Genomic DNA, 16,184 nt, shown 5'->3' with positions numbered 1-16,184 from the left:
TTGTCATTTTGTGTAACACTGTCTTCTGACCTTTGTTGTAGATCTTTGTTGCAGTTATAGCCTTAGCACCTACTGAAGTTCAGGTGTAGATCTACAAAGTTTGAATTTATTCAGCTGTGCCTGGCTTGGGTCTGGCTGCTGTGCTCAGTTCCTTTCTGTTGCTGCCCTTGGGGGTGAACTTTTTGTGCCCCTCTGGCAAGATGTTCTGCTCTTGGACTAGCTGTGTGCTTCTGTCCCCTACATTCTCTGCAGGGATTGCAGCTGAAGGGTTTCACCCCAGGCCTGTATGCCAGGCCTGAGCTGAGTCTGGGGGGGACAAGGTGGAGTAGGGGGGAGAGGCAGCTCTCCCACACACTCACTGAGCCTGGACTAGGACTGGATCTGGGGGTTTCCAGAACACAGTAGAAGTTCCTACTCGGCGTGTGGGGTGGGGGAGGTTCTGCAGAGTGGTAGGGAGTGTCCCAAGGGGGTGCAAGAGGGTCTCACCCACGCTGCGCCTAGGCTGGAATGAGTAGGTCCCACCAGCACAGGGTAGCCGGAAGCTCTCCCACACACTCACTGGGCCTCAGCTAGGACTGGGTCTCTTTTTGATGTTTTCCTGGTATTGTTCCAGCCTCTGGTCATGTGGCAGCTCATCCCTGAAGGTCTTCTATTAGATCCTTCTCACCCTGGATCAGATGAGAAGGCCTAACCCAAAGAAAGGCCACATTGTATAGGACTGGGCAGGTTTGGGCTCCCCTAGCTCGTGACAGGCCTGCAATACACATACACCATATGGCTCTGGTCACCTGGCCTGGCGAGATGAGGAAACAGCACAGGACTTTGTCTGACCCTGGTCCAGAGGCTGTCCCCAGCCCAGCAGCCACTCAGGAGGAGCCTGACTCAGGGACTCTGTCCATAATGTTCTTGCTCCTTTCGAAGGGAACACAGAAGACATGAGCCACATACCTGAGTCTCTGCCTTAACAAGACAATGCCAGTGTTGAAGGCTCTCATAAGCTCTAAGATGCGCTGGAGTTTTGCTACAGAGTTTGCTGCAGAGTGGGATTTGGAACTGAGTGCTCATCCCACAGCCCTGCCACCCATGCTGGGGTCTGAACCACGAGCCACACACTGAGGTACACTCCAGCACACCTCTATTTTTTATTTTGAGATGGGGTCTAAGTGGCCCAGGCTGACCTTTCAGTAAGAGCGACCGATGGCCCCACACCAGCAATAAAGGACATGCTGGCCACTGTCCTGACTGACACACACAGTGTCACCAAACACGTGGGAGGCAGCTCTGCCCTTGGACGACACAGCACTCAGACAACTTTCATGGAAGCAGCCAGACTTCGGCATGGTCTGTACAGTCTGGCTGTCCAAGGGCGGTTAACACAGTTACAGGCACGTCCATATGGGGCCCAACTAAGGATGGCAGGGACATGCCTGCCATGACCTTTCTCTAATCATTTGATTCCTTAAGCGGAACTGTCTATTCTTAATGGTGGAAATTAGAAGCCAAGAAAGCAGCAGTGAGCACTGACAGCACAGATTTGGGTTCCTCTTTGACATTTCTCCTCAGCCTCATGCAAAGCCCATGTGTGGTGTTCGCATTGCAAAGGCTTATCTCTGATGCAGGAGTGAGAACATTTCACCTGCAGGAAGGCAAAGCCTGGATGCAAGGGTCTGCTGGAGGCCCTTCCAGCTCCAAGGTCCAAGGCTGCCTGAGAAGACCCCGAGGGCTTTCCATTGGGCTTGCAGGATCCCGCAACACCTGACACACACATGCTGCTAAGGGCTCCTGCCCTGAGAGTTTCTGATTCAGTGGTTCTGAGAACATGCCCCTCTGACCAGCTCCCTGGTATGCTGGTGCTGCTTTCTAGGCCCTTCCTCCAAGAACTGTGGATGTGTGGACAATGCCCAAAGCAAAGGGCCACAGAGACTGCTGCATAACTAGGGGCAAGGCTTTAAACCCTGAACCTCAGCAGGAGGGCAAAACTAAGGAAGCCAAGTCCCCAGCACAATGCCAGGTACACAGCCGCTGTCAGATGGTACCTCCTACCCTTTCCCTGATATGGAAACTGTTAGGTACGAACCACGCAATCGACCAGACCCGGCATTCTGATGTGAGTAGAAGATTCACTGGGGCATCAAGCAGGTTGGCTGTCTAGTGGACCAAGACAGCACCAGACAAAGCGGGGCAGGAGATTTTATAGGATCTTTCAAGGAGGGTGACTGCAGGCTGGAACAGCCATGTCGCAGGTGGGCGTCATTTATCTTCCTTGTGGTTTAATTTTGTTTATGTCAGAAGGGAGTGAGCTGAGATGAACATGGGTCAAGGGGAAGTGAGCTGAGACCAGAGTACAATATGGGGCAGGGTTGGGATTGGGGTTGGTGTAGGTTACCAAGGAAACCAAGGGAGGGAATGTTTAGGGCAAGGTGCCCAAGAAACTTTTGAGTCCTGACCTATCAGAAACAAGCTAACTGGAGCTTTGCAATTTGGTATTTTCTTGCCCAAAATCTTGAACATATTTCTTAGAGATCATAAACTCTAATACACTGGAGTTTTGCTATACAGACTACATTGTGGGATTTAGAACTGAGCATCCACCTCACAGCTCTGCCATCCATGCTGGGGTCTGAACCATGAGCCACACACTGAGCTGCACCCCCAGCCCACCTTTATTTTTTATTCTGAGATGGGGTCTAAATGGCCCAGGCTGGGGTCAAACTTGCAATCCTCTTGCCCAGAGTTCTAGAATTACAGATATGTACCCCATGCCCAGCTCCAGAGACTCTCTGAAGTCTTAGGCAGGGAAAAGGGGAGCATAGAATGAAGGTGAGAAAGGCATGAAAGTCGGGGGCAGCCTTGGAACTGTGCCTGACTGCAGAGATCTTCTGAGTGATTTTATAATTATAACAGAAGATGCTAAGTGGTCTCTACAACAGGCTAGATGGCAAGCATTCTGGCTGGTGTGAGGCTTCTTCTCACGAGCTTGCACCAAGCAACTATTAGGTGAAATGCAGGTAAATGGCATCTGCGCCCCGGACTTCATACGGTGGAGCTGCATGTCTGGCCCTGTGTCTGTTCATGCTGTAGCACAACCTTCTCAACGATCAAGGATAAGTCAGAGAACATCAGAAACAGGTTCCCAGAGCTGCTGCCTCTGACTTCATCTAATTTGTCAGAGTCATTTACTCTAGAGTGGCCCTAGAGGTGCCCTGTGTGTGTCCATGTTTAAGCACTGGGATGCACACCATTAGTGTGAGCACCATTCAATGCAGACATCACTTTAACATTTATATGAAGATTATGATTACTTGGCAATGTCTAGGGCTGAGTCTGGCAATGCTCTAAGGAGCAGGTGTGTAGGCAGTGGCCAGTGAGTCTGGGCCTGGCTCTGACTCGCATACTCCTGATGTCGGGGACGGAGGCTTTGGGCAGGGAGCAGCAGCTCCGGTCTCCACTCAAGCCCGGAGGCACAGTGAATGAGTGCCCCAGAGGGGCAGCCTCGGCCTCAGGCACACTTGGCCTGGGTCAGCGAACACAGTGGGAGGAGCGGCTGACTGGGGCAAAGCCTGGGCCGGGGCAGACACCTCTCCCATCAGAAACCTCTTTGCCCTGTGCTCTCGCCGCACACCACCCAGGTCCAGCCACACAGTGCAGCGTCTGTTGCCAGCAGGACAAGGTCACTTGGAGGTGTGCTTCCTACACCAGAAACCACCCTCCTGACAATGGGTGCTAGGCAGCTTGGAACCCTGAACTGAGCAAAGGCCACATAATGGAACTTAGTGAACTGTGGAGGACGATGCAAGTCAGGAATATGACTGATTCTGGGAGATCAGGAGTAAAGGAGGCAAAGATATCACAAGGAAAGAACAGCACCTCTTATGAATATAGATGCCAAGTCCTCAGATAAGTGTTAGCAAACCAGATCCAGAGACATAGAAAAGGGCTATAAAGCAAGACCAGTGAGGATGGTCTCTAACCTAGAGGTCAGAAAGTCTCTTGGAAAGCTGAGGCAGGATGATCACTAAGTTCAAGCCCAGTCTGTGCAGTTTAGGAAGACTTTGTCTCAAAATAAAAAAATGAAAATAAAAAAGGGCTGGAGATGTATTTAGCTCAGTGTGAAGACCCTGTATTCAATTCCCCAGTAAGCCCCCAAAATAAACAAATAGTAAGGAAAACCTGAAAATCAGCCTGAAGTATGTAGTGTACAGATGCAATGAACCAAGCTGCAGGACAATCTTAGTAAGTGCAGAACATTTGACAAAACCTAATATCCTTTCATGGTTAAATCTCTCAGCACATCAGGAATACAAAGGAACTTCTTCAGCTCAGTAGAGGACAGCTATGAAAACTCACAATTAAAATCATACAGATCAAATGCTTTCCTTGTAAGGGTCACGATGACACAACAGTCTCTTACCACTTCTATTTGACATTGTTCCAGTCAGTTTGGGTTGTGGGGGGCAAGAATTAAAGAAGGAAAGGGGTACGGGGAGGAGGGAAAGGAGGGAGAGGGAGGGAGAAAGAGAGTGAGAGGGAGAGGAAGAGGGAAAGGGAGTTTATGATATTGGCGATCATAAACTGTAAGATACACTGGAGTTTTGCTACATGGGGGGAGAGGGAGGAGGAGGAAGAGGAGGAGGAAGAGGAAGAAAAAGAAGCAGCAGCAGCAGAAGCAGAAGAAGAGGAGGAGGGGGAGGAGGAAGAGGAGGAGAAGGGGGAAAGAGGAAGAGAGGGAGGGGGAGGAAGAGGAGGAGGGGGAGGAAGGGGAGGAGGGGGGAGGAAGAGGAGGAAGAGGAGGAGGAGAAGAAGGAGAAAGAGAAGGAGAAGAAGAGGAAGAGGAGGAGGAGGAAGAGAAAGAGGAAGAGGAAGAGGAAGAAGAGGAGGAGAAGGAGGAGGAGGAGAATATATGGACAAGAACAAAGAGGAGAGAAAGAAAGAACTATACCTATATGCAGATGTCATGACCTGGTATCTATAAAACCCCAAGGAATCCACAAAAACTATTAGAACCAACAGTGGAGTTTAACAAAGGTATAGGATCACAGATTAACACAAAAAACTTCAACTATATGTTCATATACAAAAGAATAAAGTTGGACTCGTGTTTTCCCATATACAAAACTTTACTCAAAATACATCACAGGCCTACATTTGAAGGATAAATCTAGAAAATTATTGGAATAAAAGATAGGTATAAATTTTCATGATCTTGGACTAGACAATGTTTTCTTGGATATGAGAACTCAAGTCTAAGAAACTAGAGAAAAATGTAAGGGCTGTTCTTCATTAAAATGAAATCCTTTTGTTCTTCAAAGGCTATTATCAGTGGTATGAAAATACAGCCACAACATGGAGAAAATACTTACAAATCATGTATCAGATGAGAGAATTTATCCATAATATAAAAAATTCTTACAATAATAAAGGATTAGCCCAAATAAAAATGAGCAAAAGATTCCATTAAACCTACCTCTAAAGACCATAAACAAATGACCACACAGGGGGGAAAAAAAAAAAACCAACAGAGAAAATACAAATCAAAGCCACTGTGAGGTACAAGAGCACACCCACTGGATTAGCGATACTTCAAGACTCAGAGGCAAGGTTGATGCGTGTGTGAAGACTGGTGCCCGCTACTGTAGAGGGGAAGAGAAACAGAACAGCACAGGTAGGAAACAGGTTGGTTGAACCAGAAATTCAGGCCTAGGAATAGAGCAAAGAGAGCCAAAACACCTCTATACAAAACCTAGCTAATGAATGCTCATAGAGATATTGTCCATGACAGCCAAAGTGGAAACACCCCAAATGTTCAGCTGACAGAGGTATACACAAATGAAATAGTGACAGAGAGAACAGACACCCCCAACATTTCCTGATGTTATGGGTTAGCACTCCTTCTACCACCAATGAGCACTACAGTAACTGTTAGTTTTTTCCAGATGTTCTTTATCAAGTTGAGGAAATTCTACGTTTTTTGAGAGTTTTATCAAGCATGTAGAACTTTGTCTAATGTTTTTCCTGAGCTGATTGACACAGTCATGTAACTTTTCTTCCTTATTCTTTCAGGAGGGTGAATGACACTGGCTTACTTCTGAATGCTGAGCCAACCTCACGTGCTACAATAAACCCTATTTGGGTCATGTGTAGTGTTTTTGCATATGGTCAACTTCTATTTCATAAAGGTTCTCAAAAAAGGCCAGCTGGTCTATAGCTTTCCTTCTCTCCTCCTGTCCCTCCTTTCCTTCTTTGTCTTTTTTATTTTTTATTTTTGGCAGCAAGGTAATAAGTCTACAGAATTAATAGGAAATTGATATCTCTTGTACTTTCTGCAATACTGTGAGTTGGTGACAATTAGTCTTCATTCATGGGATAAAATTTTTCAATGAAATCACCTAGACCTAGAGATTTCTCTTTTGAGGGCTGGAGTTAGCTATTCAATTTCCTTAATAACATATGGCAGTATCACTAGAATTATCTATTTCATATTGGGTGAGTTATAGTCTCTTTCAAGAAACTGAAATTCTCCAAATTCATTCAGGTTGTCAAGTTCATGTGTGTAGCAATACTCACAGCATTGGCTTTGATGTTCCCTGGCTGTCCTCAAGTCTGCAATGATACTGTCTTTCCCGATGTCAGAAACTGATGCTTATCCAACCACAAAGGTTAGTGATAAAGGCTTATCCATTTTTTTTGATTTTTCAAGGAAGGAGCTTTCATTTATTGCCTTGTTTTTCTGTTTTTAAATTAAATGACTTATTTCTGTGTGTGACTGTTGCTATCATTTTGCTCCTTTTCATGCTGGGTGTCCTTTTCTCTTCTTTCTCTGGGTTACCAAGGTGGGAGCTTACTTGGTATTATGGGACTACCTCCCTTCCAAGGTCTACCACGGTGTGATGTCTTCCTTCTCAGCAGCTCTAGGTGCTTCTCATGAATTTTGAAATGTCACATTTCTTTGTTAGCACAGCGCAGGACTCCTCACTCTCCCAAGACTCCTCCTTTGACCCATAGGTGCTATGGACGCCTGCTGTTTGGTTTCAGTGAGTTGGGAGAGTTTCTCTACAATCTTTCCACCATGTATTTCTAGTTTGATACCATGTGGTTGGAGAATACACTTTATATGACTTCCCATATTTTAACCATGGCCCAGGATATTGTTTATCTGAATATATATTCTGCTGCCAGATGCAAGTAATTTGCTCTCCAAAGCTGTTAGGAGAAACGTTACATAGATATTAAAGTGAGTTCTTTGATCATGGTATTGAACATTTTTCATGTCTTTGCTGGCTGTTGAGTTACTCTATCAGTTTTTGGAACAGGTTCAAGTAGGTTTCCATTTCTAGTTGCTGGTCTGTCTCTTTCTGGTACCAGTTCTACCCATTCCAGTTTGATGCAATTTTAAATTCCATTTAGTTTGAAAACATTTAGTTACTGTATCTTCTTTCTGAATAGACCCTTCTGTTATCATGAAATGCTGTTCTCTGTTTATGATTATTTTCTTTATTCTAAATTCTGACTTAACTGATTATTAGTCACTCCTGTTCCTAAAAATTAATTTTCACATGATATGTTTTTCCATATTTTGACTTTCACCCACCCGCGTCACAACACTGGAGACAGGGTTCTTCTAGACAGCCGGTCCTTGGACATGTCTTTTTATCTGCTTTGCCTACTGACTTGGTAGTTAGGCCACTTATACTTAATGTCATTATTGCTATATTTTGGCTTAAATATACTATTTTTGTCAATTATTTTTCATTCCTGTTTTCTTTTCCCTACTTTTCAGTGGGTTATTAGAACATGTTTTAGGATTTCATTTTGATTCATTTAGAATTTTTTACAATGATACCACTGTATATGTATTTCTTTTTAGTCACTGGTAGCCTGGGCATGAGGAGGTCATTTCGGGTATGCCACAAGAAGAAGGCCCGCTGGGGCCTGTATGTGAGACCAGGTGAGCCTCTGGTGGCACATCGTAAGATGGGATGCTGCTTAAGGAGCTGCGGCCCAGTGCCAGAAGTGATCAGGATCAAAGACCGGCCAGTCCCTGGACACCCCTCCCCACATATGGGGCCCCAGACATGACTGGACATGCAAGAGCTGTCCTGGGCCTGAGGTGGGGGCTTCAAAGCCAGGCAGGGACCCTCAATGGGTGTAGTGCACACTGGAGCCCATGGGCTGGGCCAGTGGGTGGTGGGCACTGAGGCTAGGCTCTCACTGTGGACTGAAGTCTCTATCCCATTCCCAGCAAAGCCACCACTGGGCTTGGGCAGCACCTCCTGTTCGGATGATATAACTGTCTTCAGAGTCAAGGAGAGGTTAGGGATGCAGAAGCATGAGGGTCCCACTGTGCCTGGCACTGAGCAGCCAGGAAGAGGCTGTGGCCAACGCGGGTCTCCTCCAGGCACCAAAGGGGTTGCCCACAGAAGAAGGCCTCATCCTCCCACAGTAGCAGGGAGTAGAAGAAGGCAGAATTTGTCCTCCTGTGTGCTCCCACGTTTCCTGACCTTTCTGTCTGGGTGGCAGTGTGTGTGCCTGTGCACTATGGGGCTGCAGAAAGAAGCTGCTACCGAGGGCTGTGGAAGATCCCACCTCACCCTACTCCCAAGCCCTGCACACACAGTGCCAAAGGAACGCTGGCCACAGCTCTGAAAAAATAAAGGTCAGGCCAGGAATCAGCTACAAAAGCTTTAGCACAGCCCAGAAGTGGAGCCTCTGACATTTGCAATAGAAAAGTAAATAAGACGAGGGACTCAGAACCACAAAGCAAGCTAGGAGAAGGCGGTTGTTAAAGATCACAAGGGGATGTATCAGAATCTCCATATTAGTAACTGTTCATCTTGGAACACCACAGACTAAAAGGAAAGGAGCCTCTTAGCTTAATGCCTTTTTGTACACTACAAGTGCTGTCAAACTTTTCTGGCCACAAATAAAGGTGAAGTCTCAGAGGAGAGTGCCAGAGATGCCCTAAGGGCCAAGGACACTTAGAGGTCCTTCCAAGGCGTGTCAGTCCAAAGGTCATGACGGCCTCCCCCATGAACATGGGTAATCTGCTCTTCTAGCGCTCCAGATCAGCACTACGCAACAGAAACACAAGAGAGTCACCAGTGTCATTCAGGACTTCTTAGTAGTCGCATTTAAAAAGTAAAAGAGAAACTGGCAAAAATTATTGTAATAATGCATTTTATTTAGGTGCAACTTTAGGAACATGTCCATGTGTAACCCGCATGTCATCTCTGCATTTCACACTGAGACCACGTCTCTGGTCTGGAGCGCTGTCAGCACTCCGTGCTGTGCGGCTGCTGCGCGCAGCTCCGTCCCACAACCCCTGCCCTGAGCTTCTCCTCCCCCAAACACACCCCAGTGCTTCAGCATGCACTTCCAAGTTTGCAGGGTGGTCCTACATGCGCCCCCAGCACCCAAGCACCCTGATCTCGGCCCCAGTGCAGCGTTCTTTCCCGGATGCTGGCCCCCGCTCTGGAGCTGTCCTGCCAGGGTCTGAATCCATCTTTGCCATGCACAACCAGAGGAAGCCACAGAACATGTTTTAGCCTCCACTTTCCTATTTTGTAAACGAGAAGAACAGTGATTTTCCCAGGGCTGTTGCTGGGAGAGGAGGTGATACTCTTGAGACATTTCGACCTAATCCAATGCCACAAATGAGAGTGGCAGGGAAATGAAGCACCTTCCGCCCCAGGTCTCATCTGAGGCTGGGAAAACACTTCCCCTTTCCTACCCTTAGTGCTTTGGCCAGGGTGTACTCTGCTGCCCGGCCTGTGTTCCAACCCACAGAACTTCCTGTCCTACTCACTGCCTGCTCCATGATCCTTAGGCTTGCTCCCTGCCCTGCGGCACCCTGGGAGTTCTCGTCGGACTCTGTTCACCTCCCAGCTCTCCTCAGGGCTGAGGCCCTTGCTAAAGCTGAAGCTCTTGCCCCAGCCTGCTCATCCATTTGATATTTACCCAGGTGGCCCCTGACTTCAAAATACAATTGTGAAGCAAATGAGCGAATACACGATAGGCCTTGTACAGTGTTCTGGTCTTTTCATACATTGTTAACAACATGCAAAATAAGTAGAAAGGAGATTTCTGAAACTCTTGAGACTGTCTCTGGGCCCTGACTGAGGTCCCACACCTGCCCCCATATGTCCCCAGCTCTGTCTCACAGCCCCCATCACAAAGTGTCTTTTGGAATGGAGCCAGGGTCCCTTCCACATAAATGTACTGCCCCTGGACCACCAGGGACCCAGTGTGTGGATGTCATGGGAGAATCATTGCCCTGCAGTCCATTGAGAGACAGCAGGTTCCAAAAGCAGACAGGTGAGTGTCACAGTACTGGTGTACAACAGAGAGCTCCCGAGGCCATCGAAGATGCTGACACACAGGTGCACACAGTCCCCAAAAGCACCCTGGAGCATGCTTAGCCTGGGGGCAGAGGCCCACACCCACCTGGAGCTTCAGGAAAGGGTGTGCCAGGAGTGCCTGCCAGACCCATTTTCCTGTCCCAAACAAAGGGCAGTGAGAGCAAAGGAATTTTACTTTTTGAAATAGAGACTTCTTAAAAAAATCAAGGTTGTATAATAAAATGTTTATCTGTTTAAAATGAAAATGAAGCTTGAATGAAGAAAGAGCATTAATTCCTTTTATGAAAGCAATGGATTTGTTTGATTTTAATAAACTGGGCCTCAGAAGTTTCTGTATCACTAACTAGAAACACTGCTCACTTTGAATTTTAGGAGAGGCTTTCTTGCTTCCCCAGACCGGGCTTCCACACCCCTCCAGATCTCACTTCTCACACGTAAGCCTGCTGGGGATAAGTGTGTAGGCCGGGTTGGACAGTGACCCAGTCCCACAGCCCTGCCCTGCCCCGCCCCCTCCCATGGGGCCGGAGGGCACTGATGGCCCCCACCCTGCTGTGCTCTCCTTCCACGTGCTCCTCTTCCTCCTGCCTCCCAGCCAGCTATCCCCAGTCCTGTGGTGTGCAAAATGCATTAGTCCAGCAAGCCCCACAATTAGTGGCCAGCAAAGGCTATGGAAAGCAGTTTCATCAAGCCAAACCCTGCTGCCCCAAAGACCAAGCCCATGAGAACCACTACCCTTTGGAAGCCCATCAGGTGCTCACATACTTCCGGCCAGCTTGTATTAAGTGAGAATTTTTAAAGGCTGTGGCATCTCCTCATTGTCTTCACAACTTGAGTTGAGCACCAGAACCAACTCAATTAGCAGTCACCGGAGAAACCACTCAGTAGCCCTTCCTGACTCTGTCACTCTAGAACCTGAGATGTTCCTATGGACACACAAGAGGCCAGAGACATGGACAGACTGTGCCAGGCTCTCCGCTCAGCTGGGCCCAAGCCTATGCAACATGTGCAGAGCCATGGGCTGGTGTGATAGGCATTGGCCCCCTGCCCTTCTCACGGCCTCTGTCATGGGAATGAGTAACCCTAAGAGCTCAGTGCTCTGCCCAGCCCACGTGCACATGGCCTACCATAGGAGGCCACAACATAGCACAGGCTCCTAAGGTACTCAGGGACATGAGGAAGGGAAGCCCCACCCTTGGCCCTTCCTCCCCCACCGTGGTCAGCTGGGGAGGCTTGGCAATGTACAGGAGATGTGTGGGGAGCAAGACTAACTTCTGCTACAGGGACAGGGTTCTAGCAACTTGTGGATAATTAGTGGTTTATCTGAACAAAGCATCAAAGGAATGTCACAGAGCTACAGAGAAAGAAGTCCTTCAGACTGCCAGACACACAGAAAGGCACATGGAGGGGTAATAATGCTTTGGGGCTGAGCAACCCACATGTGCCTGAGTCCCGCACAAACGCATTCATTGAGCCTCTCAGAGCAGGAGCACGTGAGTGGGGGACATACGTTGGAGTGTCGTGCAGTGGGACATGTGTCCTGAAGGGTGACACCATGTGTGAAGTCCGCTCTAGCTGAGGGGTCAACAGAAGTCAGCAGAAGGAGTTCTACCCCATGGAATTTACATCTACTGCTTCCCACTGACCAACGCTGTGGTCGCTGCTGGCTACAAGAAGCTGCTAAGCCCTTAAAATGAGGCAGGTCTGCAAGTGTGAAATAGGAATCAGATTTCAAAACCTTAGTATAACAAACGTAAGATACCTCATCGATAACTTTGTAGTGTACACATTTTGAGATAATATTTTGAATAAATCCATCTACAGTACTGAAATTCATTTTTTCTACTTAATTTTTGAGTAAGGGTGTATAAACACTTAAAGTTACATCTATATTTATACCCTATACATGTCTCACATTTTATTTATTTAGGACAGTGACACCCTGGCAGGGGCAGAGACAAGTGAAAAACTACAAATATGTTCACATGTACTAGGCAGTGGGGAGAATCATGAAGACAGAGTGAGGTAAAGGACATCAGTGTCAGCCCAAGGGTTTCCGTCCTCTCTGGACGGCACTTTTGATGGTTGTGTGGAGAGGCCCCAGGGTCCAGGCAGGAAGACCATGCCGTGGGTCTCCAAGGCGCAGGTGCAGGGCAGTGAGTGCTGGGCTAGAGGGGAGGGATGTGGGGCTGGCCCGCAGCTGTGCAGACCCTGCATTGGTCCCATCTCGGGCCTGAGCTCAGGGTGACTAAAGCTGTGAGTGCGAGGGGCACCGTGTGGACAGATGAGGCAGAAAGATCGACTTGTTCCCAGGGGAGACACACCAGGCTGCACTTGTACCACCCTGACTTCTCCCCACGAGGGGATTTTGGCTTCCTGGAGCTGCAGCAGTGCTTTGAGGATGCTCCATGATGAAGGGCCAGCAGTAGAGGCATCAGATACACCTGTTTCCCGCTCTGTCGAATGATGGCGGCACGGGGCCAAGTGTCCCATCTGAGCCCCATGTCTGCATGCTCCACCAGGTCTGTAGCCATGACCCATGGCCAGGAGGACCCTGGCAGAGCCCTGTGAGTCTAATTCTCCATGTGCCGCTTACCTCCCGTGCTAGCATCTGTGCACTCTCTGGCAGGATCTGATGATGGGAAGGGCAGAGGCCAGGTGAACTCCGACCACGGACAGTGCCCACCCACAGCTACAAGATGGCCACAGAGGCCAAGGAGAGCTGACTGGGGAAGGAAGGGCTGGTCGTGTTTCTGAGCTGACATGGTGCTGCCACTGGGAAAGGTGCCAGCCTGTCCATGTAGGGCAGAGCGTTGCAGCACTCCCAGGGACAGCATGCACTCATAGCGCAGAGACCCACCACACGCAGGACACCATGACATTGGTTCCCACAGTGCCACCACCCTGCCAGGCCACTGTGGCCCTCACCTGAGACGTTCCTCCTCCTTTTTGCGGAGATTGAAGTCTCTCTGCACCACCTGGAGAACGTGCTCTGTCTCATCATCTGTCAGGCCTGACAGGTCCAGCTTTCTTCCCATGGCTCAGCGCTAGACACAGGCAGTGGATGGAGACCTGGGGGATCAAGGCAGAGGCCACAGGTGAGGGCAAGAGAGAAGCCAACCCAACCCTACACAGAAACAAACACAGTGTCCCAGGAAGCTGAGCTAGAAGTACCCTGCCCCCACCACACACGCCCGGAAGGCTGCTGGGAAAGGACTACAACCAACCATCTCCCCGTCCCATTACCGCAGCATCCAGAAAACTCACTTATCCTTTCCAAGGGGATGGATCCCATATCCCACTTCATATGGGTCCCACAGCACACTGCAAAGTTACACCCACAAGCACTTCATTTCTGTGGCTTGAAGTTTTAAATCACAAGTATTATATGTACTAATTAAATAAACCATAATACTTCTGTTTTTCAAATCCTAGGTACACCATATCCCTTGAAGGTGTAATCATATGACTATGAAGCAAGAATCAGCAGAGGACTTGAGCTCCTTGGGAAGACTTCTCGCAAGGGAGAGCACGGTCAGGTGGACTTTCCACTTTCAGTTCTCTGAGGGATCGCCACAGTGACTTGTACGAGTGCGCATTCCCACCAACAGTGCAGGAGGGTTCCTTTTTGCCACAGCCTTGCCAGCACTTGTTATTGTTTGATTTCCATTCTAACTGGAGCAAGACAGAATCTTAGTGCTGTTTTCATTTGTATTTCCTAATGGTCACAGATGTTGAGCATTTCTTCTATATTTGTTAGCCATTTGCATTTCTTCCTCTGTGCAGAGTATATTTATTTCTCTTGCCCATTTTTGACTTGGTCTTTAATTTTAGGTGGCTTTTTTTTTTTTTTTAGTTCTTTGTATATTCAATATTAGTCCTCTACCTGTGGAGTAGCTGGGAAGTCTTTTCCCACTCTGTAGGGTATCTCTTCAGTGAGTGAATCTTTTGCTGCATTTCTTTCCAAAAGAGCTTAAGTCATCACGCTACAGTGCTGCATGCAGACCAATGTTTATAGCAGCATGTTCATACTAGCTAAGCCCTGGAAGCAGCCCAATCCTGAAATCATCAACAGATGATTGGAAAAACAAAATGTAGCATTTACCAATAACGGAATACCACTCAGCTATAAGGAATGACAAATTGGAGGCATTTGTAGGAAAATGGATGCTCCTGGAAAGCAGTGTGGAGCAAAACAAAGCAGCCACCAGCTCGAGTACCAGGTGGCAGCCCTCAATTGATTGAGGCAAAGACAAAGAAAATGAAGGATGGACAGCAAGGGACAATGTGACAGATCTCATCCAATGGGGAGTGGTCCACAGGAGCAAGGGTGGGAGGAGAGGGGCAGCAGAAGGGGAAATCAGAGAACAGCAATGCCCCATGCACAGGACCCTGATAACCCCAATCAGTACATAACACGTGCAGGGTAAATAGTATCAACAGGTGTGGAGAAGGTGACAGGAGCCAGAGGAGAGGAGGAGGGGCAGGGAGCTGAGGAGAAAACCACCTGCTGCACTATGCACTCCCCAAGATGACTGTAAGATGCCTGGGTTACAAACATATGCCCACTAAATTAAAAAAGTAATGTCAGGAAAGAATCAATAGATTCTCTTCTCCAAGAGGAAAACATACACTAAAATGATTTTACTTGGCCATTTTTTCAGCAGTAGGAAAAAATGGTATTGTAGAGAAATAACTCTCAGTAGCAAATACCTAAAAAAAAAAAAATTTCCCTCTCCAGTACTAAAAATTAGACCATACTGTCTAAGCAGGTGATACACCATCGAGCAGCCTAGGAAGCCCTGCCAGGCAGTTTTCAGCAGGTGTGGCAGTGCACACCTGTAATCTCAGCTCTGGGGGTGAGTGAGTTACCTAACCCAGGTAACTTAGTGAGTGAGACCCCTGTTTCAAAATAATGTTTTAAAAATAGGTAAATAAAAAGGGATGGAAGTAGCTCTGCACCAAGGCCCTGGATTCAAGCTCTAGGTTTTTTTTTTTTGTTTGTTTTGTTTTTTTTTTTGGGGGGGGGGTGAATTTTAAGGAATAGCTATGCCTAGGATGAGATCAAATAAACATTTCCAGGGAGTTCCTTAGCCCTAAAGGCCCTCCTAAACATGGATACTAGCAGCCTTAACTGAATATCAGCAAACCCAAGTCAGCAAGACATAAAAATGATTTGCATCATATCAAAGTAGGTGCTATCTAAGTACCCTGGTTTTCCCATCATTCAATAATAAATAGGGCCAGCCAAATAGCTCAGTGGATTAAAGCACCTGCATGGGGGGGGGGGGTGACGCTGGTTCGATCTGCTGGCTGCTGTGCTGGCCTTGCCCCCGGGCTATGCTGAGATGGCAATTGAGACTGGGTGTGGTGGCGCATGCCTGTAATTCCAACTCTCGGGAGGCTGTAAACAGGTGGATCCCGATGAATCCAATCTAGTAGTGAGACCCTGAACACCCTGTAGACTCTTCCCTAAATACAATAAATAAATACGCATCATTCACACATTAACATAATAAATGGGATGAGCCCCATGACGTAGAAGAGGTGCATGACAAAGTTCAGCACCCGTCTGCACCAGGCACCCTGTGCAGCTGGTGCCACGTAGGGCATGTGCCGGAGCACTCACAGACCCAAGGCTCAGTGTGTTCCCACCTTCAGGCCCTCGCTCCCACACTGTGCTCACTGCTGAGTGCCCTGACTATGAAGCTGCGTTAGTCAAGACTGAGTGGCCCTAAAAATGAGTGAGGGGCGGGCGACTGCTCTGCTAGAGACAACAGAATTTCATTTTTCCGGGAGTCTAGCGGGGACCCGGAAGCTGCTCCTCCCCCA

General features: G+C 48.0%; 1 protein-coding gene across 3 annotated transcripts in view; it reads right to left on the bottom strand.

Annotated features, from left to right (window-relative positions):
* The window catches only part of Myrip (myosin VIIA and Rab interacting protein), a 173,579-nt gene extending 160,161 nt beyond the window's left edge, over positions 1-13,418 (bottom strand). For all 3 annotated transcript variants that reach the window (XM_023700819.1, XM_023700820.1, XM_023700821.1), the window contains exon 1: positions 13,281-13,418. In XM_023700819.1, coding sequence (XP_023556587.1) covers positions 13,281-13,390 — 110 coding nt within the window. In that variant the 5' untranslated portion in view covers positions 13,391-13,418. The remainder of the gene's footprint in view (positions 1-13,280) is intronic.
* Positions 13,419-16,184: the final 2,766 nt, after the last annotated feature.

The sequence above is a fragment of the Octodon degus genome, unplaced genomic scaffold (genome assembly GCF_000260255.1).
Source record: "Octodon degus isolate 3935 unplaced genomic scaffold, OctDeg1.0 scaffold00126, whole genome shotgun sequence".
Taxonomy (NCBI): Eukaryota; Metazoa; Chordata; class Mammalia; order Rodentia; family Octodontidae; genus Octodon; species Octodon degus.
This window is presented reverse-complemented; position numbering and strand designations above follow the sequence as displayed.